Raw genomic sequence first — 24100 nt, 5'->3', positions numbered from 1 at the left:
TCAAGTTATCAATGTTTTTACTAGATGCTTGCGACACAAATCTAGCTATCTCACCCAGGTTAGCGCATAACGTTGATCACATGCCTTATTTCAATTTATATAACCAAATTGTAAAATGTTTAAAATCGCGCGCGAAGAGTGCGACCGCGTGCATTCGATAGCGCTGCTGAAGGGTGATCAGATCAATGACCGATTAAGAAGAGTGAAAGGGGACAAGGAGCCATGAATCGAAGCCATGGGCCATGGAGCCATGGCCAGGAGCCATGGGCTTCGAATGAGTACGTAAGCGGCCGAACGAACGCATATTTTTGACACAAAAGGCAAAAAAAGGACGTTTCTGGGCCTCTAGACGACCAAGGAGAGCTGGAAGCGAACGGGTCGGGTCCATAAGCCGACAAGCAGTTCTTTGCTGATCGCGAGGAGGTGGATAGGGAGGTTTTACGGTTGATTAGGCCGTCCAGAAGGCAGCGTTCTAATTTTCGGCCACTTGGGTGGCAGGGATGCCGATACTTTTCATGCTATAACACCTCGCCTCTGGGCTCACTGCCTGTGGCCCCTCCCCTTGCTCAAAATCGGCCAATCAGCACCGAACCGGGCGGCTGTCAAACCAGTCTCTATGCGCCTCAGGCTTGAAAGCTGGGCTGGGTAGGTCAGATGTCTGGGTCGGGGTCAAAGGGCGACGGATTAGCGCCAACGAATTGCGTGCGGGGACCGCTGAAGAGCCAGGACTCCAGTAGCGTTAGTTTATATTTACATCCTGAGATAAATCGTCATTATTTCGGAAGCAAGCTGAGGTGGATGCCATGGAATAAAAGTTACAGAAATACCGTCTGACGATAAGACACATTGTAGACAACACACCAGTGTTGAAACGCGTTGCTTTTAAGTTCATGAACGCTAACAGCAAAAGAAGCATCAGCAGTAATCAACGAACCAGCACAAGAGCGATGGACTTTGAAGGGCGAGTGAACGCCCAATGCTTTTAATGGCGCGTCATGACCTGCTCCGTCATGAAATAAGAACACCTGTTCTATTCGGATGATTGATGGAAATGGAACACTGGAACAATGGAATAATGGAATAATGGAACACTGGATGAATTTTGGAACGCTTCCAGAAGGGAACCTACTCTGCTACGGGGGGGGGGCATGTGTCTACTTGCTGAGGTACTCTGATGGCTAATCCGCCTCTCACGTTCGCCGTGATGTCTTTGCACGTGCTCGGAGGGTCCTGCACTGTTGTCAGAGCGATATGTGTTGACCTGCTGGGCACTCCTCATTGATCAGAGGTCCCTCCATGGTTTCTTAACATTCACCTCGAAGCCTCAGCGCGCGATTGCGGTGCCTCACCTCGGTCACCTCGGTCACCTCGAAGCCTCAGCGCCCATGTGTTAACCTGCCGGGTTACTCTCCGTTGCTCCGGAGCCCCTCACCTGCTGGGTTACTCTCGGTCTCTCCGGAGCCCCTCATATTGGTCTCAGGTTTTGCCATTTATTCGGGTGATCTTGCACTGTTGCAGGGTTCATATAAGTTGACTCACCGAAACACTCAATTCTCAGGGGTCCTCTACATCGGTCGAGAGCTCTGTCCATTTGATTTCACTTGCAGAGGACCTGCACTCTTTTCGGAGCCTTACTGTTGACCTGCCCGGGCACTCTCGACCACGCCGGGACCCACCGCATTGGTCTTGGGTACGTCAACTGGCTCAAGTGACCTTACGCTGTTGGGGGAGGGGGGGGGGGGCTATACGTCATCCGCCAATACTCTCTCGATCGCTTAGGGACCCTCCGCATTAGTCTTGGGTTCTTCCCGTATGCTTGAAGAGTCCCGCGCTCCGGTCGGGGCCCCTTAAATTAACCTGTCAGACACTCCTGATCGGACAGGGACCTTCCCACTGGCTTAGGTTGCTCTCAGTTGCTCGGGGGGCCGTACGCTGTTGACGGCAGCCATTTTGCTGTTGCGGCTGTCGCGGCGCCCTGGACCAGCCAAAGGCCGTCCCTATTGGTCTTGGGGTTTCCAATTGTTCTTGGGGGGGGGGGGGGGGGCACACTGTTGACGGGATATGCATTTATCTTATTTACGCGTTTTAACAGTGCGCAACACCCACAAATTAGACTAAGCAAGTGCATATGAACGGATTATTGCTGGTGAACACATTCCAGAAGTCAGTAATCTAAACCAGCTCATCCCTGCCATCATTGTTGTACATTGCGCACTTTTGATGGTATCCAACTGATTCTGTTTACTTTTAAGCTCAATCCCATGTGTATAGCAATCAACGTGAATTGTAGGCGTCACGACATAAATTTTCGTTCAATATTGTTCATCATAGTTTGCACCAAAGTTTACGGGCACTGTTCGCACATCATACCGAAGAAGTATTTCAATTAAAACATGATTTTATAGCTGGGGGATAGTCGAAGCACTCAATTTTAGACATTTAGCGCAATAAGGCACGCAGGGGTTTGGTAGGTTAAGTGGAACGTTCCGCATTTAAAGCTATTAAAGCAAAGATCAGGTATGATGAAATAAGCTCACTTATTGATATATATATATATATATATATATATATATATATATATATATATATATATATAATAGACATAATATGAATATAATTTTGAACAGAAAACACTGCTCTTGACCACACAATACCTCTACTGAGTAAGCGTGTTTCTCAATATGTTATCGTTTGATTTCGTCATGGTACCTCGCATTACATTGATTGAGCGCCAATTGACGACCGTTATATCTGAAATTCACGAAAGCCAGCTAGGACAAATTTGACAATTATATTTTACTTGACCTTGATTGCCGCATGCTTAACAGAATGACAGGATTTCGGTGACGGTACTATAGCGTCGTGGATGCTTAGGTAACCTTCAAATGGTCTCCCCGAAATAGTATGCACATCTTCGCCCGCGTGTAGCTCAGAAATAAGGGTTTATGTCCTCAGGACAGGGCTACGAGCTATACCGAATTATTTTGAAGATGGTTGGTTCAGTTCAAAACCCCATACAAATGTGGAGCACTCCCTCCGAACTGAGATGATTCGGAAATGAGGGCTGCTGCCCCAAAGTTCAGGTTCCCGTGGCTAACGCCATCCCCGTCGCTGTCCCCCACAAGCAAAATTTATTGGCGCCACCCATGCCGCCAATGGAGGACCGGCGCCAGTAACGCCAGTGGCAGTTAGATTGTCACGGGTGAATACAAGTGTTCCAACTCTCTCCCATTAGATAGTTAGTTCTCCCGACAGAGGATCCATGTTACTGTAGCGGTGGACCGTGCCCCGTGTCAGTGCGTCAGCATTCAAGACGAGTGGGGCGATGACTCATGTCTGAGTGAGGAGAACAATCACGGCTCGTGGCGGTGCGTCACGGTGGCACCCGCCAGTCGCTCGCAGGTCGTGTTGCGGGAATGAGCCTTGGAAGGAGTACAAGAGGTGCTGCTTGGGCGCGTGGGGTGGGGAGTCTCCCTGTCAGCGTTGCGTGCGGCAGTTCGCCGTTGTGTGTGGGGTGGTCCAGCCGCGATGTGACCCCGAATACAGTTACCCCAATCCCCTTCCCCTGCAAGGTTCTCCGAGCATATCCCTTCGGCACGTCGCGTAATGGCTCCAAATGTCGTTAGCCAATCGGGAATTCGTTGCTCATGTTTAGACATTGAAAATGTGTCTAGCATTTCAGGTTTCCGAGAAGAGACCGTGTTGTAGGAACACTGCACATCTAATGTCATACATTAGCTTGACTGAATGCGAGTGACAGAGCTAGTCGTTAACACACCGTAAACTCCTGCCAGCGTGCGATCACAACAGGTAATTTTCGACGTATAATCTGCTCCACTGGACCTGGCGCAATAGAACTGTACAAACAAAGCAGCCGAAACGGACACATAACACGGCCTCGCACGTGAACCAGTGCCGGCGGGGTCCCACAGCCTTGTGCTGGGTCGTAATGTTGAACTGTTGAGGTATTGATACGCGCGATTCGTCATTTCGTTGCACTTAAAGAACACGTTCTAGGCGTCATTGACGTCTTATTTGCTTGCATTCACCGTATGTGCGGCGTGCTGAGTTGCTATGAGAGGCAGATTCTCCCCTGATTATTTTAGGTCAATATTTCGTGCCAGGTGAAGTGTAATAACTACTGTGGACCTTTGGTGGAAACACATCTGCTTCTGCACCTGTACCCGAAACTCGCCCGAAATCTAAATCTACAGAAGTGTGATTTCGTGTGAAAAAAAAACAGTTTGCCAGCTTTAGCCTTTTTCTTAGCACAAAAGCTCAGAAAAGAGACGGGCATGCTACCTGTGATTCATGAACTAGAAAGCCAAGTGAAATGAAGCGTTGTACTGCCTAAACGCTGATAGCACTCTGACAAGATTTGTAAACGGACATGTTCTTTTCCTTAGATTGTCCTTGTCAAAATGCATTGTACATGGGCAACCCCGCAAACTGCACCTGCATTGGCAGAGCGCGTCTTTAGCATCCACGAACACTAGGTACCGAGTGGTGCATTTGGCGCTGTCACGGTAAGACTTGTCCACTTTCATCGTGGGAAACGATACAGCCGTCCTACCACATGCAAACGTTCTGCCATCATTCCTGTGCAGGGCAGCGCGCCTTATAGATCGACGTCACAAATAGGTATACCAGTCCGGCGCTCTTCTCAAAAATCTAGATAAAAAGCCGATCACGAGGGAATGCAATGTGATGTGCTCTTGTGCGTCAGCTGAGCTCCAGTGGGTGCTGGTTACTTCTCCGAGCCATACGTTCCTTTTCGCAGTCGTCGCCTGTTGTTCAACCTTATACATATATATATATATATATATATATATATATATATATATATATATATATATATATATATATACCTATATATGTATGTTTAAGGTGGGAAACAAGGCCGAGTTGTGCCCATGGAGTTTGGTGTTCCTTGGGAATGAAGGTTTTGGGTATCATTATGCTGTGGCCCAGGAATCTGGCGCCTCTCAAAAATGAAAATTGTGTGGTCAGTTGTGATGCCCCTTGAAACAAAGGTGATGTTGGCCAAAAATCAACATTTTTGTGCGACTTCACCATGAGATATTTAGTGCCCTGAAGGGGCATCAAAATGTCATGGGAGCACAGGGGGCATGACCTCATGGAACACCCTCTGGATGCATGGCAACAAAACCCCTGCATGGCAACACAAATCATTCAGTCTTTCGCATTCTGTCAAATATCAGCTTAACGCCATTCCACAATTTGTTCTGGAACCACTTTGGTGATCATTGCTTGCATAATTCTGGTAAGTGGAAGTGTAAAAAAGGGAATAGTTTTCCGCCGCGCCAGCACTTCTGGTGTGGCTATCATGACGTCATGAAAAGTCACATGATGTCTCACTCTTACATCATAAATGCAAACCATAAATACCTTGTCAAAGACCGCTGCATTTTAAACAGTTAGGTATCAACGTAGGCGTCATACTTTCTGTGATGACGTACTATTAGTGCCGAAAGTTGAGGAAACATTTGGCATTGCATTGCAGCTTTGGAAGGGCTCCTGCATTTTCGAGATGGTGCAGATGTTAAAAATACCATTAATTTGTAGGTTGGTTTACCTTTCACATATAAGAGTCCCTACAATGCCTTATCATGACCTGCGCTGAGGCGTCTCCGAACTTACTTGGGTAACCTATGAATTTCTTGCCAACGCAAACATAATCATTTATTGAAAATCATGGGGATTTCAGGCCCTGTTTTCCATGTCATAACGTCGAATGTCACTGAAGCGACATAACGCACATCCTCTTGGTTGGTCCACTTCTCACCGTCATCCAATTTCAAAATGACATACACGTAAGCATGGCTTACCATCGTTGCTTGGCTTCATACTGGTAACAAATCGCTGTACAGTGTCGTTGAAAGCTCCAGTTAAAACTAAATGGTACTCCGCTTGTTCCAAGAATGGCGCAGTTTGCTATGTTCGCCGCAATTGGTGTGACGCCTGCCAGGAGGTACCGTTTCAGCTCACAGGCACTAGGCAGTCAGTTTGTTTACGAAATCGACCGGGGAGGGGTCTGCGGTGCGCGGGAGGTGGCCGTTTCAAGTATCGCTTTGCAGCTGGTTGGCATATTATAACCGGTAAGTAGGCATATGGGCCTAACTGATCTTGTTGTGATACTTGTAAGGAGGAAGCCATCTGGCTGTCGCTTCAACATCCTCGAAAAATTCATTGGGAACTTCTGTCATACGTCATTGGGTGCTCTCGATAGGCTAATGCTCATCGGCTATCAAAATGCTGGGCCCATTATTACGTTGTGACCCCAAGTCTAGAGGAACAACACAAATTTTTCAGCATTGATTTCATAATGGATGTGCAGTCAATGTCTTGGGATTTGGAACAGTAGGACAATGCCTAGTTGGCGTATGTTTAATTTGCCATTTCATTGCTTTCATTTACACTGTTATGATACCATCATTAAAAATATTGCATGCGGTGACATATAAGCTGTTTGCCTCATGCATGTGGTTGACACATCTGGTTTCTCATGGGGGGACCTGGTTGTGCGCATGGCTTGGTAGAAAAGGACTCTTGCTGTAAGGAAATTTGGTTTTGTGGTAAGATGGAAGGTGTTCCAAATGGTAACAGTTAAAAAGTCCTCATATAAATGCAGCTGAACTGAAAATATTAAGAATACCACTGTTGGGAATCCCAATAAAGAGGTGTTTCAATTTGCATACAAAGTTTTAGGGCTGAGACTGTTTGGCAGCCTATCAACCCCAAAATATTTGTATCAATGGGTTTGCCACACCTTACTTGATGTCATTAAAATATTTGCATCATTTACCAAGTCATTTTATACCTGAGCAGCATGTGATTAGGATCCAAAGCATGTCCAAAAATGGGGGATTTGTGTAATGTATAGCCTCCTTCCAAAGTTTAGTAATATTTAAAAAGGGGGTCTCAGTCAGAATTGGGAGTGCCAAGTCAATTCTGGAGGGAGTATGGACAGTGCTTGAGAAAATAATACAAATTGGCTGCCAGGGCAGTTGGGATATGCATTGAAAATAGAACATCACTGCTGCTGTTCTCATTTTAGAATTGTCTTGCTGGTAACTCAGTTTGAATTAAAAAGCACGTTATCAGGCAGAGCTGTTAGTCCCATCAATTTATAGTTGTATGTTGACTGCTGTTATCTTTGCCATGTCATTTTCTCTTGCCATACCTATTGTGGCCTTTCCGAATGATGAGGTTCTGTAGAAAAGCAAATGCATTCATGCTTAACCAAGCTGTTAATGATGGCAATACTGCTTTGTTCCACTCAGTGCCACAGTTATGTTGTATCTAAGTATGTTGTTGTGGCTATCTTCTATTATGTTACATGAATGTGTCTGACAAGGGCTGGAGACAAGACTATGTGCATTAATATATGTAGCTTTGTCTGTTTGATCTATGTTTTTTTTCTTTTTTAGAAATTTGACCCAAACCCTTTGAATGGATGGATTTCTGGGATCAGTGCTCACTTTAAGCAGTGCTTGTTGTGTGAGCCCTGACCCCCACCATCCAATCACACAATTCCAGGCAACAGCAGAATTTAGTGGCGAAAGCTTAACATGCCGCAATGCTCGGTAGGGTCTGTCCCACCCCCTGACATCAGCTGATCTTTAGCGGGACCGCTAGCGGCCGCAGGCCATACCTGTCAAGGGCAAATAGGGAGCATCCTAAAGCGACTGGAGCCCACCCTGCCACGGGTGGGGGGATCGGAATGCAGGCGCTCTAACCAACTGGGCCTCTGGGACAGACTTTAGCTTTAGACTTTGGCTTTAGCTACCCTTATGTGTTTGTTTCGTATTATGTTTCTCTTACATCTTTTTTACTAGTTACCTTCATCTTGGCAATATTTTTGGCCCTGGATATATCAATTTCTGTTCCTGTGTATTGTTTTTTCCATTGGTTACTGCTGTTGTGTTTCACTTCCTGTTCCATCTCTGCCACCACCACTGCACCAGTCTCAGCATCCTTGCCTTTGGTTGCATCTGTTTTGTTGTGTCCTTGACCACTCCTGCATATGCCACTGTCTCGGCCTCCATACCTGTGTTTCCCCATCTGTTCTCGTGTCCCTGCCTCCATCACTAGCCTGTGCTCCTGTGTGCGGGACTGACGACCACCCCCCATCAGCCGTCTGCCGGCCATGCACCGAGCCCGGACGCTGCGGCAGCTGCAGCTGCAGCTGGCCGGCTGGCGGGGCCGGCAGCTGCCGACGCTGTTCGTCACCCCGGCCCGCTGCCGGAGCGCGGCGCCGCCGCCGCCGGCCGCCAGCGCCGCCGCCGCAGAACCCTTCATCAACGGCACATCCTCCAGCTACGTCGAGGAGATGTACGTCCAGTGGCTGCGAGACCCGGCTGCCGTGCACGCGGTGAGTGACGTCACGCCCGCGGCGCGTCCGGTGACGTCACCGGGCCGCCCAGTGGGACGCACGCTGTTCTATGGGGATCATTGGCCGGCCACTGGAGTCTTGGAGTCTGGCACACGTGCCGCGTGGGGCGCCATGACAGTTGAGACGTGTTGTAGTCCAGCACCAGTAGTCGCCGTCGGGACCCGGCCGGCTAGGATGGACTGAGTGCAACAGTTGGGCCGCCCCACTCGCCACGCTGGAGAGCGGAGTTACTATACACAAGGCGTGAGGTCTGAACGGTTGGGCCACCCCACTCACCACGCCGGAGAGCGGAGTTACTGTACACACGGCGTGATGTCTGAACAGTTGGGCCACCCCACTCACTACGCCGGAGAGTGGAGTTGCTGTACACACGACGTGATGTCTGAACAGTTGGGCCACCCCACGCACCACGCCGGAGAGAGGAGTTGCTATACACACGGCGTGATGTCTGAACAGTTGGGCCACCGCACCACGCCGGAGAGCGGAGTTACTATACACACGGCGTGATGTCTGAACAGTTAGGCCGCTTTACTGACCACGCCGGAGAGAGGAGTTGCTATACGCACGGCGTGATGTCTGAACAGTTGGACCACCCCACTCACCACACCGGAGAGCAAAGTTACGATACACACGGCGTGATGTCTGAACAGTTGGACCACCCCACTCACCACACCGGAGAGCAGAGTTACGATACACACGGCGTGATGGCTGAACGGTTGGGCCTCCCCACTCACCACGCCGGAAAACGGAGTCACTATACACGCGGCGCGATGTCTGAATAGTTGGGCCACCCTACTCACCACGCCGGAGAGCGGAGTTACGATACACACGGCGTGATGTCTGAGGACGGCTGCCAGTGCTGTCGGCTCCACCGTGTCTAGGGTTGACCTTGACCTCGCACGAGCTGGTCGGCATAACAATATTTATGTTGGCAGATGATCTATTTGAACTCTGGCGTATACTTTGGACCTTTGGAATGTGGCCTGGTTTCGGGGCTGTTTTGCCCGTGGTCTGTTGTGTACGGTCACATCAAAGACGTTTACTTTGATAAGTAAAACTCAGACCTTAGTACGGTCTGGTTTTCTGGCATCAACTCAGTTTTGCATTCGGTTTTTCAGTTGTTGTAGCTCGTCATTGCAAACTAAAACCTAGCATTAGCATGCATAATACAATGTATACAACTTGTACCAACTCCATCGCAAGTATGCCAACCTCTACTCCACATACTGTCTATCTATCTATCAGTGTATCAGCCTCCCTTGTATCTTGGGAGCGAATGGCTTGCTCTACCACCGATCGCCCCGCGTTGGTCCCGACGCGAGGCGCGCCCGTAGCCGGGAGGAGGTATCTGTTTCGCCTTAGGGGAACCTGCCTGAAGCGACCTGTTGGAGGACGGTGAACAGGCAGACCGAGCAGGCCACCTGCCGTGGATGCCGGCAGTGGCACCCGGCGTCACAGCCGCCAGCGAGTGCGCGCGGTTTAAGTGGTCAGGCACGTGCCACACGAAGGTCATTGTGCCAAAACCGCCTCAGCAAAAGATGCCACGGATATAGACAGGTATCCACCACAGGCGCAAAGGAAAGTGCAGTCAGCGAATAATTAAGTTGTTGATTGTCAACCTGAAATTGTGGCGAGTCTAAAACTGACGGATGAAAATCGTCCATTCAAGCGTCATTATCCACCCGAAATCTCTAAGTTCGACACTGTGCGCCACAGTGCAGGCAGAGTCGGTGCCTGCGACAGAGTCACGCGGTCGTCGGCCGCGGGGACAGCCCGAGCGGAGGCGGCGCTCTACCGGGCCGGGGCCGGCCAGCTGTCAGCCATCCCCGGCGGCCGGTGTCAGCTGGCGCAGGCCGGGCGACGGCGGCCGGCGCGTGGCGTGGGACGAGGCGGGGGGTACGGAGCGAGCCGTCGCCGGGCCGCGAGCTCCCGGCCGGCGCTGATAGTGTCGCGGCGCCACTCGTGCCGTGGACCGGTCCCTGTCCGGCGCCAGAGGCTCTGCGTGGCCGCCGGCGGAGGGTAGAAGAGGGCTTACATCGCTCACGAAGCTTGACACTCCCTCCTTATCAGAAGGCGTCCGGGAGACTGAAGGCTTCCGCTGATGATTGACGATGTCGCGGCAGCAATGCTGCTTCCTGCGGCTTATATGGACCGACCTTGGCTGCTGGCTGCCTCTGATGGTCCATACAGGGATCGTAAGCGGTCTCAGCGCCAGCTCTCAGCCGTACACAGCGTTATGCGGGCGGTTGGGCGGCTTCGCATTGAGTGCCCAGCGTGGCCGACGTCGTTGAGCGATCAGAGCTGGAAGGGGAGCCGAGCGTCGCTGCCGTCCAGTCGACGCCTCGCACGGCAGCTATTTAGCGATACCGCTGCGGCGGCCCCGACTTCCCCGGGGGCGTTCGGCACGTCCGATGGTGAGATCAGCCACGCGATAGGCGTGCGTATGTGTAACGACGAGGCTGAGGCTGAGGCTGAGGCTGAGGCTGAGGCTGAGGCTGGGCCTGAGGTTGAGGCTGAGGCTGAGGCTGAGGCTGAGGCTGAGGCTGGGGCTGGGGCTGGGGCTGGGGCTGAGGCTGAGGCTGAGGGGTGTAAGGCTGAGGGGTGTTCAGCGGTGACCGGCTGAGGCGGCCGCCCCGCCAGCTCCCCGGCGCTCCCTCCCTTCGCGTCCGGGCCGTGGTGACATTGGGCGCTGCGCCAGGCCCCTGTCCGGGCCGCGTCGCGCCGCCTGACGGAGGGCGGCGTGACCTCGGACGTGCCCCGCCTCCGGAGAGCCCGGCCCGGCCTCCGAAGGCCAGGTCACCGCCGCCAGATAACGCCGCAGAGGCGGGGCCGGCCGCTGACGGCATGGGCGGCGTGGGCGGCCGCCGTGAGGCGCCGGGGCTGTGGTGAAGCGGGTCGGACTGTGGGCACCGTCCCCCGCCGACTGGTACAGGCCGCCCGGGGATGACCCAGTTATGACTGCGGTGTTTCCGGCTCAGCTGGCTGGTGTTCTGGCGTCGTTGCGACATCGTGACTTGGGCAATAAAACAGCCGAGAACGTACTCCAGGTTTTACATTAGGTCATAAAACAACTTGAGCCTGTCTACGGAGGAATGATTCATCGTTGACAGACATCGTAATAAGTAACACGGCAGCAAAAACAAGTCACAAAAATACGACTCATACTCCTCAAGCAGCGCTGAGAGTGCTGAAACCAAACAGGCGGTTGATCTGCTAGGCACGGGCATTGTCTGCTGCAGCCGGACGTGCTCCCAGGCCCGGTCGTCGCGTGCAGAATGGTGGCCGCCTCCGGTCGCGCGTGCCCTGCTCGGCCATTGTCTGCGCCGGCTCGTCGGTCCGTCGGTCCGTCGGTCGGTCGGTCCGTCGGTCCGTCGGTCGGCCGGTCGGTCGGGTCAGGTCGGTGCTTCACTTGCGAGCTGTCTCGGCCCGGCCCGGCCCAGTGCCAATGTAAAAATACCGGTCGCCGCCGCCGCCAGCGGCCGGTCACGTGGTGTGTGCCGCGGCCGGCCGCCGCCGTCACGTGGTCTGCCGGGCCGATCGGTGGCAGGGTCTCTATTGTTGGGGACACCGTCCGCCGGCTGGGAGGTTGGGCGTGCGAGCAAGGATTGACTAGACTCGCTCTCAGCGGTTGTCTGAAATGCGGTGCTGTATTATGAAGGGAACTTTTGAACTACCGTCATCAAATTAGCGATAATGCCATTTCATGTGTTCATGTAAGCAGAATTAACGAGTCAGTTGTTAGCTGAGTTGATATTGACGATACCTGTGCCAATTACTATACATGTCTTATTTTATGCAGCAGGATTCAGATGATTACGTTTCGTGTGCTGTGCTGCCTATTTCTCTAGAAATCAAGACGGTCGCAGTAAGCTATGTGGTTGTTTCATGGATCTATGTGGACGTCCCCGCGCTATCGTTAGCCTGTCATAAAGCTCGCTAGTCAGATCCTTAAGGACGGGGATATCACTTAACATTCGTCGTGCAATTCTAGTCCCATATGTGGTGCTCTGGATTTCGTCCTATTCCTAAAACTTCATCGCATCGGCGGTCACCCCGCTTATGGTTCCTGGCCGTCGTTTATGAAATGCCTCGTCGAAGTTACTGTTTTCTTTTATGCCTGGGCCACAGTGGCATGTCAGGCCCATCGCTCGGCGTGACCGTGGCTGTTGTAGCATCCGACGGTCTGTGATGGTGACGTGCTGCCAGCAGCATGACGCGCCGTATCACAACCGCTCAACGAACAGAGCCGCCGGCTCGATCCTCTGCCGCTGAAAGGGGCCCCTCCAAATAAACAGTCGAAGACCACTCTGTGTGCTGGTATATATCCACATGTGTGGCACGCGAAAAATACTCGCGGCGTAGACTTTATCGTGTTTTTATCCATCCGGGACCTGGCCGTCACGACAGCCGGTAAGGCGGCTCCAGTGCAGCTCACGTGACCGTGCTGACGACACAACAGCCGTTACTGTGTGCCAGCTCTTGCCGTACGGCCGCGCTGTCCCGTGCCGGGCTGCCGGGTTGTGGCGTGACGACCGGTCACGAGCGCAGGCGGTGCTGTGTGGACGGGGTGTGATGTGGCCAGCTGTGTGCTGTTACATTCGTCGGTCTGCGCCGGAGGAGCCGGTGGTTCGCTCCGGATGGAGCGGCTGGGGAGTCCGCCGCCGGTCACCGCGCCGGAGGACCCGCGCCGACCTGACACTCACGCCCATCTTACCGCGCCGTCTGCCCCGCCCCGCCCCTCATGCCTCCGTGGCTGTGCTTTCTGCCCCGCCCCGCCCCTCATGCCCCCCTTACCGCGCCGTCTGCCCCGCCCCGCCCCGCCCCTCACGCCCCCCTCGCTGTGCTATCTGCCCCGCCCCGCCCCTCACGCCCCCCACCGTACCATCTGCTCCGCCCCGCCCCGCCCCTCACGCCCCTCTTACCGCGCCATCTGCCTCGCCCCTCACCCCGCCTTCTCCTCTCCGCAGTCGTGGGACGCGTACTTCTCGCGGGCGGCGGGCGGCGCCGGGCCGGGCGCCGCCTATATCGCGCCGCCGTCGCTGGCAGCGCCGTCTGCCAACTCGCTGCCTGTGTCGGCGCTCGTGCCGAAGGGTGGCCGTGCCAGCCTGCCCGGCATGGCCGTCAGCGAGAACACCATCGCCGATCACCTCAGCGTGGTGGGCGTCATTAGGAGCTATCAGGTGAGGACCGGAGCGGCGGCCGGTCGCTCAGGTGGAGACGTCAGGAGGTGTAAGGAGACATCAGGAGGTGTCAGGAGATGACAGGAGAAGTCATGAAGAAGTATGGGGGGTCTTTCGCTTGGGCTGGGCTTCTGTGGTAACCCGGCTTGTGCCATGACGTTGGGTGGTGACCCCTGACCCCTGACGTGAGCCCTGGTGATGTGCACCGGGTAAGCACAGAAGACTGCCGCATGTTCCAGGAGCTATCGTGCCTTGTTGGTGGGTAGAAGGCGTTTTTTTTGGTCCAAGACACAATTGGGAATGAATGGCGCCCGTTAACGGCATTAAAACCTGCGCAACCTGATCTTAGCTTGTGAGTTCTTATTTTGCTGACGACCTGTTACATCTGACAATTCCTTCCGACCTCTGACCTCGCGTCCCAGATTCGTGGCCACCTAGTGGCGCGGCTGGTGACCTGTGTCTGACCTCTGACCTCGTGTCCCAGATTCGTGGCCACCTAGTGGCGCGGCTGGACCCGCTGGAGATCGAGCGCAAGCCGGTGGAGACCGCCTCTGAGATCGTCGTCAGGGGCTACATGAAGAACTTCGGTACGTGTCGCCTCGCCGCCCTCTGTCCGTGGTCCGAGGCGTCCACGCCCGCCGCGGCGGCGCGGGTCTCGGGCGCCACACCGGCGGCGGCGTGCTCTCTGATCTAGCCGGAGTGAACGGCGCCGGCGGATCAGATGTGTGACGGCTGTCTGTGCCGGTCCTCACGAGTGAGATGTGGTGCGCCTGCCGAGTGGGACCTCCCCCGCAGCCCAGTCTCCGCCGGCGTTGGTGTAACGGGGATCGTCGGGCGTTAAGCCGCGGCGTACTAAGTCCTGCCGACTGGGCCTTGGTCGCCGTGGCCGCCGACACCGGCGTGGGACACGGGTCCAGGCAGGAGGGGTGGCGCCGTGGCCGCCAACACCGGCGGGGGCGGGGGGACACGGGCCCTGCTGGAAGGGTGGCGCCGTGGCCGCCAACACCGGCGGGGGACGCGGGGCCGTGCAGGAGGGGTGGCGCCGTGGCCGCCAACACCGGCTGGGGGACACGTGCAGGAGGGGTGGCGCCGTGGCCGCCAGCACCGGCGGGGGACGGGTCCTGCTGGAGGGGTGGCGCTGTTGAGCGGTGATCAGGACCACGTCGCCGGTGGCGCCGCCGTCTGGCGGAGGACGCGGCCGTCGCTGACGGGCTGCCTGGTCCGCAGACGAGGAGGACATGGACACGGTGTTCCAGCTGCCCTCCTCCACCTTCATCGGCGGCAGCCAGAAGGCGCTGCCTCTCCGCGAGATCGTCGACCGCCTGGAGCAGGCGTACTGCCGGTACGGGCGCCGAGCAGCCGCCTCCCGCAGCGTGGCCGCGCGCCCACCCTGGCTGCCGCCCCGGGGCTGGACGTGGCATCGAGTGACACACAGGATCGTTTGTTTCGGACCCTCGGTGGTGTGATCCCGACGTGGATCCCGGATCGTCTTGGAATATTTAAGAGCACGCCCTTGATCACGATCCCGGGCCGCGTTTTTGTGATGCGGCTGCATCGTCATGGATGAGCCAGCTGATTGCAGGGTTGCAGGTCTTTTGGCGCTGGTGAATCCGCCGGCGGATGCTGCTTCACGGCTGGTGTTCGCACGGCGGAATGATCACACTATTGATCAACAGCTTGTGTTATGGGGGCATCGGTGTGTAGACCACGTCCGCTGCCTGGGGCCGACAGCGGCATCGGTGTCGAGTACATGTATATCTGCCTGTGGCCGACAAAGGCATCGATGTCGAGTACATGTACATCTGCCTGGGGCCGACAGGAGCATCGGTGTCGAGTACATGTACATCTGCCTGGGGTCATGGGTACATCTGCCTGGAGTACAAGGGCATCGATGTCGAGTACATGTACACTTGCCTGGGGCCGACAGGAGCATCGGCGTCGAGTACATGTACATCAACGACCTGGAGCAGTGCAACTGGATCCGGCACAAGATCGAGACGCCCGGCATCATGCAGTTCAGCAACGACGAGAAGCGGCTGATCCTGGCGCGCGTCGCTCGGGCCAGCGGGTGAGTCGGGCCGCCGCCGCCGCCGCCGCCGCCGGCAGCCGGCAGCTGGCAGCTGGCAGCTGGCAGCTGGCCAGGGCGTCCGCTGGTGGAGGATAGCTGGGCGCCGGTGCACAGGGAAGGGGGGGATGGAGGGGGGGGGGGGGGGAGGGGCATAGCGAAGAAGCTGTCATGATGCGCTTTTCTGAATGATATCAATAACGTTGTCCAAATTAAATTATTACCAAAGTTGGAGGATCTTGGCAGACGCGGTTACAACACGGCAGGGAAGAGTGCTGCCTTATGGGCCGTGCCAAATTCGCAGTACGTCTCCAATGTCATCAAATAGCGCTGACCCAGGACCAACAAAACCGCATCGAAAAACAAGGTGCACGGTAACTTTTTCGTCTTTTAAGTTACCTTCCTAGCATCTTTTATGCTCGGACATACGCAACAATTCTCGAAGTACTCTCCAGTGCCCGTGATGAGCCGCTCGCAGTAATTCCGTTCAGCTGCCAACCCCGAGCGGGCGAGAAAACGTTTGACCTGGCAGTGCACCTCATGGACACAGCGATTACAGCAGGGTCACCATGGCTTAGGCGCTACTGGAACACCGTGCATGAGTTGGGACGTTGTTGGGCGTGGCATACAAGCATTGGGGCTCGTTGTGTTATGTGTTTGTGTGTGGCGTTTGCTGATTGGTGCTATTCTGCTCAGGTTGTGGTCGCCTCTGGGGCTGGCTGTGATTTGTGTTTGCAGTCTACCTGTGGCAATGTTCAGGCTGGAGAAGCCCCACTAGCGGCTTTCTGAGCTGCCGTCAGAGCCAAAACCCACGTCTGCGCCTAATGTCCGTTGTAGTCCTAATGGCCGATGTAGTCCTCATGTCCGTTGTAGTCCTAATGTCCGGTGTGGTCCTAATGTCCGTTGTAGTCCTAATGTCCGGTGTAGTCCTGTCCGGTGTAATCCTAATGTCCGTTGTAGTCCTTATGTCCGGTGTGGTCCTAATGTCCGCTGTAGTCCTAATGTCCGGTGTGGTCCTAATGTCCGGTGTAGTCCTAATGTCCGGTGTAGTCCTAATGTCCGGTGTAGTCCTAATGTCCGTTGTAGTCCCAATGTCTGGTGTGGTCTTAATGTCCGGTGTAGTCCTAATGTCCGGTGTAGTCCTAATGTCCGTTGTCGTCCTAATGTCCGTTGTAGTCCCAATGTCCGGTGTAGTCCTAATGTCCGGTGTAGTCCTAATGTCCGGTGTAGTCCTTATGTCCGGTGTGGTCCTAATGTCCGGTGTAGTCCTAATGTCCGGTGTAGTCCTATGTCCGGTGTCGTCCTAATGTCCGTTGTCGTCCTAATGTCCGTTGTCGTCCTAATGTCCGGTGTAGTCCTAATGTCCGGTGTCGTCCTAATGTCCGTTGTAGTCCTAATGTCCGGTGTAGTCCTAATGTCCGGTGTAGTCCTAATGTCCGGTGTAGTCCTATGTCCGGTGTCGTCCTAATGTCTGTTGTCGTCCTAATGTCCGGTGTAGTCCTAATGTCCGGTGTCGTCCTAATGTCCGTTGTAGTCCTAATGTCCGGTGTGGTCCTAATGTCCGTTGTAGTCCTAATGTCCGGTGTGGTCCTAATGTCCGGTGTAGTCCTAATGTCCGTTGTAGTCCCAATGTCTGGTGTGGTCTTAATGTCCGGTGTAGTCCTAATGTCCGGTGTAGTCCTAATGTCCGTTGTCGTCCTAATGTCCGTTGTAGTCCCAATGTCCGGTGTAGTCCTAATGTCCGGTGTAGTCCTAATGTCCGGTGTAGTCCTTATGTCCGGTGTGGTCCTAATGTCTGGTGTGGTCCTAATGTCCGGTGTAGTCCTAATGTCCGGTGTAGTCCTATGTCCGGTGTCGTCCTAATGTCCGTTGTCGTCCTAATGTCCGGTGTAGTCCTAATGTCCGGTGTCGTCCTAATGTCCGTTGTAGTCCTAATGTCCGGTGTAGTCCTAATGTCCGGTACGGAGGACCACCCATGTGCGGCGCTGTGCGCAGGGCGCCGCCCGCGCCCTCCTTCCGCGCTGTCACGCGTCTCCGAGACCGGCGGTGCGTCAACGCGCCGCCGCCCTCTGCGCCCTCTGCACCCCTCCTTCCGCGCTGTTACGCGTCTCCAAGGCTGGCGGTGCGTCACCACGCCGCCGCCATCTGCGCCGCTCTGGCCTCGCTGACACGCGTCTCCGAGGCCGGCGGTGCGTCACCACGCCGCCGCCCTCTGCGCCATCTTGCGTCACCACGCCACCGCCCTCTGCACCCCTCCGGCCTTGCTGTCACGCGTCTCCGAGGCCGGCGGTGCGTTATCACGCCGCCGGCCTCTGCGCCATCTGCGCCCCCCCCCCCCCCCCGCCGGCCTTGCTGACACGCGTTATCACGCCGCCGCCGTCTGCGCCGGCAGGCTGGAGTCGTTCCTGGCGCGCAAGTTCTCCTCGGAGAAACGGTTCGGCCTGGAGGGCGGCGAGGTGCTGATCCCGGCCATGAAGCACATCATCGACGTCTCGTCCGCCATGGGCGTCGAGTCGTTCGTCATGGGTGAGACGCTGTCGCTGAGTGGCCGCCGCTGGCGCTGGTGCTGCCGCCGCTGGCGCCGGTGCTGCCGCCGCTGGCTGTTGCTCTGCTGTGCTTGCGAGGGGCGATGGATCTGTGGACGGTATGGCGTCAGGACTGGTTTCGCCGCCGTTGCGGTGGTGCAGACTGGTGGCTGGTGTTTTGGATGGTCGTGGCATGCCATGAGATCGACAGAGTATGATGACAGCCGCGCCGCGCTGCTGAGACCGGTCTCACGCTCCTGAGATCGGTCTCATGCCGCGCTTCTGAGATCGGTCTCACGCTCCTGAGATCGGCCTCACGCCGCGCTTCTGAGATCGGTCTCACGCTCCTGAGATTGGCCCCGCGCCGCGCCCCTGAGATCGTTCCCGCGCCCCTGAGATCGGTCCCTCGCCGTCTGACCCCGCTCTCTCCGCCCTGTGGCAGGCATGCCTCACCGCGGCCGTCTGAACGTGCTGGCTAACGTGTGCCGGAAGCCGCTGGAGCAGATCTTCGCCCAGTTCGCCGCGCTGGAGGTGGCCGATGAGGTGAGGCGGGCTGGCTGGCAGATCGCCCGGTCACCGGCCGCCATCACCCCTGCCGGACACTCCCGTAACCTCTCAGTGTCAGGCACTCTGATGACGTCACCTGTACCTGACACTTCCTTGACCTCACCCGTGCTAGGCACTCTGATGACGTCACCTGTACCAGGCACTCTGGTGACGTCACCCGTACCAGGCACTCTGGTGGCGTCACTCGTACCGGGCATTTTGATGACGTCACCAGTGCCAGACGTTCTGGTGACGTCTTACTGGCGGCTGTACGTGGCCAGGTCATAACAACAGTAATATGCCATAGCAGAATAGGTCTGGTATCTATGAACGCACGTAACTGCTAATGTGATCACCGCCTGCTCTCTGGGCAGAAGCCGTCGCCGGCGAAAGTTTCCCCCCGCGGGAATCGAACGCCAGACCTCTGGCTGTCCCGCCGGGCCACGTGTGGACGGCGGCGTCTGTGACGTTTCCCTCCTGCGCGGCCAGGGCTCCGGTGACGTCAAGTACCACCTGGGCACGTACATCGAGCGGCTGAACCGGCTGACCAACCGTAATGTGCGGCTGGCCATCGTGGCCAACCCGTCCCACCTGGAGGCCGTCGACCCGGTGGTGCAGGGCAAGACCAAGGCCGAGCAGTTCTACAGGGGCGACAACGACGGCAACAAGGTGCGTGCGGCTCGGGGCCCCGGGGCGGCGGCTGTGCGGACGGGAGGGAGCCGCCGGCGGCGGGGGTGGATGGGTGTACTGACGCTGCAGAGTACTGCAGCACTGCGGGGATGGGTCACTGGGTCTAGCGGGACACTGCAGAGTACTGCAGCACTGCGGGTGATGGGTCACTGGGTCTAGCGGGACACTGCAGAGTACTGCAGCACTGCAGGTGATGGGTCACTGGGTCTAGCGGGAGTCGTGGATGGTGGCCCGTCTTCGCCAGGCCATTGGCGATTGGGCTTCCCGGCGGCAGGCAATTGATTGTCAAAGAAGGGAGCGTTTTTTGCCGTTGTTCCTTGGCTTTCTCCCCTTGTTCCTCGCTTGCTACATTCCGTTTTCGCCATAGACCGCCACGTTCACTATGTGAATGTAGGTTCGCCCGAGTTGTTCAAGGCGTCTCTGAGTTGACGTTCTGTCCGTGTCCGGCTGAACCTGACCCTGTGACCTGACCCTGACCGTGACGGTGCCCGCAGGCCATGTCCATCCTGCTGCACGGCGACGCGGCCTTCTCGGGCCAGGGCGTGGTGTACGAGACGATTCACCTGTCCGACCTGCCCGCCTACACCACCCACGGCACCATCCACATCGTGGTCAACAACCAGGTGAGGACCGGGGGCAGGGTCAGCGCGGCCGGGGCAGCCGCCGTCGACGCAACGGCTTGCGCTCATGTTGCCGACACATCTTTCATCACTGCTGTCATGATGGGTATATTTTTCATATATATATATATATATATATATATATATATATATATATATATATATATCCCGGGCCTTCAAGATCGGGTTCGCCACCGATCCTCCGTTGACCTTGACCCCATCTGACCTTGTCTGACCCTGTGCCCTCAGATCGGCTTCACCACCGACCCGCGCCTCACCCGCTCGTCGCCCTACTGTACGGACGTGGCGCGCGTCGTGAACGCCCCCATCTTCCACGTCAACGGAGACGACCCGGAGGCTGTGATGCACGTGTGCAAGATCGCCGCCGAGTGGCGCAACACCTTCCACAAGGACGTCGTCATCGACATCGTAAGCTGATGGCGGAGTGTTGGGCTCGGCTCGCGTCAGGGACTCTCAGCAGCCTCTCACCGGCGGTAGTGATGCGCGCGGCCTTTCCTGATACCGTATCGAGAGCAGTATCCCAGCATTATCAGTGCTTTTGGGCGGGGAGTCAGCCGTCTGGGGGACGGCGGCTGATGTTGGCCGTCTGGGGGACGGCGGCTGATGTCGGCCGTCTGGGGGACGGCGGCTGATGTCGGCCGTCTGGGGGACGGCAGCTGATGTTGGCCGTCTGGGGGACGGCGGCTGATGTCGGCCGTCTGGGGGACGGCGGCTGATGTTGGCCGTCTGGGGGACGGCGGCTGATGTTGGCCGTCTGGGGGACGGCGGCTGATGTCGGCCGTCTGGGGGACGGCGGCTGTTGTCGGCCGTCTGGGGGACGGCGGCTGATGTCGGCCGTCTGGGGGACGACGGCTGATGTCGGCCGTCTGGGGGACGGCGGCTGATGTCGGCCGTCTGGGGGACGGCGGCTGATGTCGGCCGTCTGGGGGACGGCGGCTGATGTTGGCCGTCTGGGGGACGGCGGCTGATGTCGGCCGTCTGGGGGACGGCGGCTGATGTCGGCCGTCTGGGGGACGGCGGCTAATGTCGGCCGTCTGGGGGACGGCGGCTGATGTCGGCCGTCTGGGGACGGCCGTCTGGGGGACGGCGGCTGATGTCGGCCGTCTGGGGGACGGCGGCTGATGTCGGCCGTCTGGGGGACGGCGGCTGATGTCGGCCGTGTGGGGGACGGCGGCTGATGTCGGCCGTCTGGGGGACGGCGGCTGATGTCGGCCGTCTGGGGGACGGCGGCTGATGTCGGCCGTCTGGGGGACGGCGGCTGATGTCGGCCGTCTGGGGGACGGCGGCTGATGTCGGTCGTCTGGGGGACGGCGGCTGATGTCGGCCGTCTGGGGGACGGCGGCTGATGTCGGCCGTCTGGGGGACGGCGGCTGTTGTCGGCCGTGTGGGGGACGACGACTGATGTCGGCCGTCTGGGGGATGGCGGCTGATGTTGGCTGTCTGGGGGACGACGACTGATGTCGGCCGTCTGGGGGACGGCGGCTGATGTCGGTCGTCTGGGGGACGACGACTGATGTCGGCCGTCTGGGGGACGGCGGCTGATGTCGGCCGTCTGGGGGACGGCGGCTGATGTCGGCCGTCTGGGGGACGGCGGCTGATGTCGGTCGTCTGGGGGACGACGGCTGATGTCGGCCGTCTGGGGGACGGCGGCTGATGTCGGCCGTCTGGGGGACGGCGGCTGATGTTGGCTGTCTGGAGGACGACGGCTGATGTCGGCCGTGTGGGGGACGGCGGCTGATGTTGGCTGTCTGGGGGACGACGGCTGATGTCGGCCGTGTGGGGGACGGCGGCTGATGTCGGCCGTGTGGGGGACGGCGGCTGATGTCGGCCGTCTGGGGGACGACGGCTGATGTCGGCCGTCTGGGGGACGGCGGCTGATGTCGGTCGTCTGGGGGACGGCGGCTGATGTCGGCCGTGTGGGGGACGGCGGCTGATGTCGGCCGTCTGGGGGACGGCGGCTGATGTCGGCCGTCTGGGGGACGGCGGCTGATGTCGGTCGTCTGGGGGACGACGGCTGATGTCGGCCGTCTGGGGGACGGCGGCTGATGTCGGCCGTCTGGGGGACGGCGGCTGATGTCGGCCGTCTGGGGGACGGCGGCTGATGTTGGCTGTCTGGAGGACGACGGCTGATGTCGGCCGTGTGGGGGACGGCGGCTGATGTTGGCTGTCTGGGGGACGACGGCTGATGTCGGCTGTCTGGGGGACGGCGGCTGATGTCGGCTGTCTGGGGGACGGCGGCTGATGTCGGCCGTCTGGGCGACGGCGGCTGATGTCGGCCGTCTGAGAAACAGAGGCTGATGCTAGGCGGTTGAGGCGGGTGCCAGCGCTACCAGGGATGGATCGCGTCAGTGTGAGAACACAGCGGTGCGTTTTAACAGTCAGATGCTGTCACCCGGCAGGGGCTGCTGCTTGACATCGGGACGATATTTTGTCGGCGTGTTGAGCTTTGTCTCCGCAGCATGCGTTCCTGCACGCGCGCTGGGCGCAAAATGGCCTGCGACTTCGGCGAGCCCTTCACCTCCAATCATCATGCTGCATGTGCGCTGTGATGCCTCAGCTCGGGCTGTGTGGTGTTGCGTGTGCTTCCGTGCGTGGCAGGGTGGTTACTTGGTAAGGATTTGGTCACCGTTTGTCCTGGTGCGGAGCTGTGCAGGGGTTCATCGCCATCACCCTATCGTAATCCGTTGTGACCTGAGCCTGCCCTGGTCCACCGCCGGCCCCAGCTGGTCTGTCCTACAGACCATCAACGCAGACCATCGTCCCACAGGCCATGACCCTCGGCCGTCGGGTCTGTAGCGCGTCCGGCCCCAGCCGGTCCGTCCCACAAACCCTCACCGACGACCATCGTCCCACAGACCATCACGGCTGACCATCGTCCCGCAGACCATCACCCCTGACCATCGTCCTGCAGACCACCACAGCAGACCATGGTCCCACAGACCATCATCGGTGACCATCGTCCCACAGACCATCACCGCTGACCATCGTCCTGCAGACCACCACAGCAGACCATGGTCCCACAGACCATCATCGGTGACCATCGTCCCACAGACCATCACCGCTGACCATCGTCCTGCAGACCACCACAGCAGACCATGGTCCCACAGACCATCATCGGTCACCATCGTCCCACAGACCATCACCGCAGACCATCGTCCCACAGACCATCACCGCAGACCATCGTCCCTCAGACCATCACGGCGGACCATCGTCCCACAGACCATCACCGCTGACCATCGTCCCACAGCCCGCAGATCATCACCGCAGACCATCGTCTCACAGACCATCGCCGCAGACCATCGTCTCACAGACCATCGCCCTCGGCCGGCGGTCTGTAGCGTGTCCGGCCCCTGCCGGTCTGTCCCACAGACCATCACCGCTGTACATAGACCGTGGACCGTCGGGTCTGTAACGTGTCCGGGCCGTTTCCAGGTTTCGTACCGGCGCAACGGCCACAACGAGATAGACGAGCCCATGTTCACCCATCCGTTCATGTACAACAAGATTCGCAAGATGCCCAACATCACCGAGAAGTACGCTCAGAAGCTGATTGACGAGGGCACCGTCAACGCCGAAGAAGTCAAGGTAAGGTCAAGGTCGCCAGCGCGCTTTACGGCACGGGTGGTAGTGACTAGTGGATCTTGACGTGTCTCAGTGTCGCTGAACTGGTTGGAGCGTGTACACCTGTGGCAGACTCTGGGGTGTACCTCATGGTCAGCAGGGTCATGCACACTGCATACGTCTGATTCAAAGGCTGCCTGGCAGGCACTTGCAGGCAACCCTACCAGATTGCAAAATGCGTGAACACATTTCATGTCAGGATGGAGCGTGGACGGCGCCAGCTCTCCGCCGATGCCGGAGGCGCCCTGGACATCTCCGCCGATGTCCAGGGCACCTCTGGCTGTCGGTTCGCTCCACAGGTCCGAGGATGAGCTCGTTCTCTCACGCCGCTCTGTTTTCAGAGGGTAGGCTGGCCAGCGGTCCCCGTGAACGAGGCAGTAACTATGTCGTGTGTCGCTTGTGTCCCAGCGGAGTGC

General features: G+C 57.3%; 1 protein-coding gene across 3 annotated transcripts in view; it reads left to right on the top strand.

Annotated features, from left to right (window-relative positions):
* LOC119104453 (2-oxoglutarate dehydrogenase, mitochondrial) overlaps positions 1-24100 on the top strand; it is a 53456-nt gene that overhangs the window by 18765 nt on the left and 10591 nt on the right. Inside the window, exons 1-11 of one of the 3 annotated variants that reach the window (XM_037228155.1) lie at positions 8298-8395; positions 13384-13596; positions 14081-14183; positions 14824-14938; positions 15524-15664; positions 18054-18187; positions 18629-18729; positions 19222-19401; positions 19917-20045; positions 20292-20471; positions 23496-23648. In XM_037228155.1, coding sequence (XP_037084050.1) covers positions 8354-8395; positions 13384-13596; positions 14081-14183; positions 14824-14938; positions 15524-15664; positions 18054-18187; positions 18629-18729; positions 19222-19401; positions 19917-20045; positions 20292-20471; positions 23496-23648 — 1491 coding nt within the window. In that variant the 5' untranslated portion in view covers positions 8298-8353. Of the gene's footprint in view, positions 1-8297; positions 8396-13383; positions 13597-14080; positions 14184-14823; positions 14939-15523; positions 15665-18053; positions 18188-18628; positions 18730-19221; positions 19402-19916; positions 20046-20291; positions 20472-23495; positions 23649-24100 lie in introns of those variants that run through there. The other 2 variants (XM_037228154.1, XM_037228153.1) reach the window with 2 other exon arrangements.

Source organism: Pollicipes pollicipes, unplaced genomic scaffold, assembly GCF_011947565.3.
Source record: "Pollicipes pollicipes isolate AB1234 unplaced genomic scaffold, Ppol_2.1 Scaffold_6052;HRSCAF=7182_pilon_pilon_pilon, whole genome shotgun sequence".
NCBI lineage: Eukaryota > Metazoa > Arthropoda > Thecostraca > Pollicipedomorpha > Pollicipedidae > Pollicipes > Pollicipes pollicipes.
Note: the sequence above shows the minus strand (reverse complement) of the source record. Positions and strands in the feature narration are given on the sequence as shown.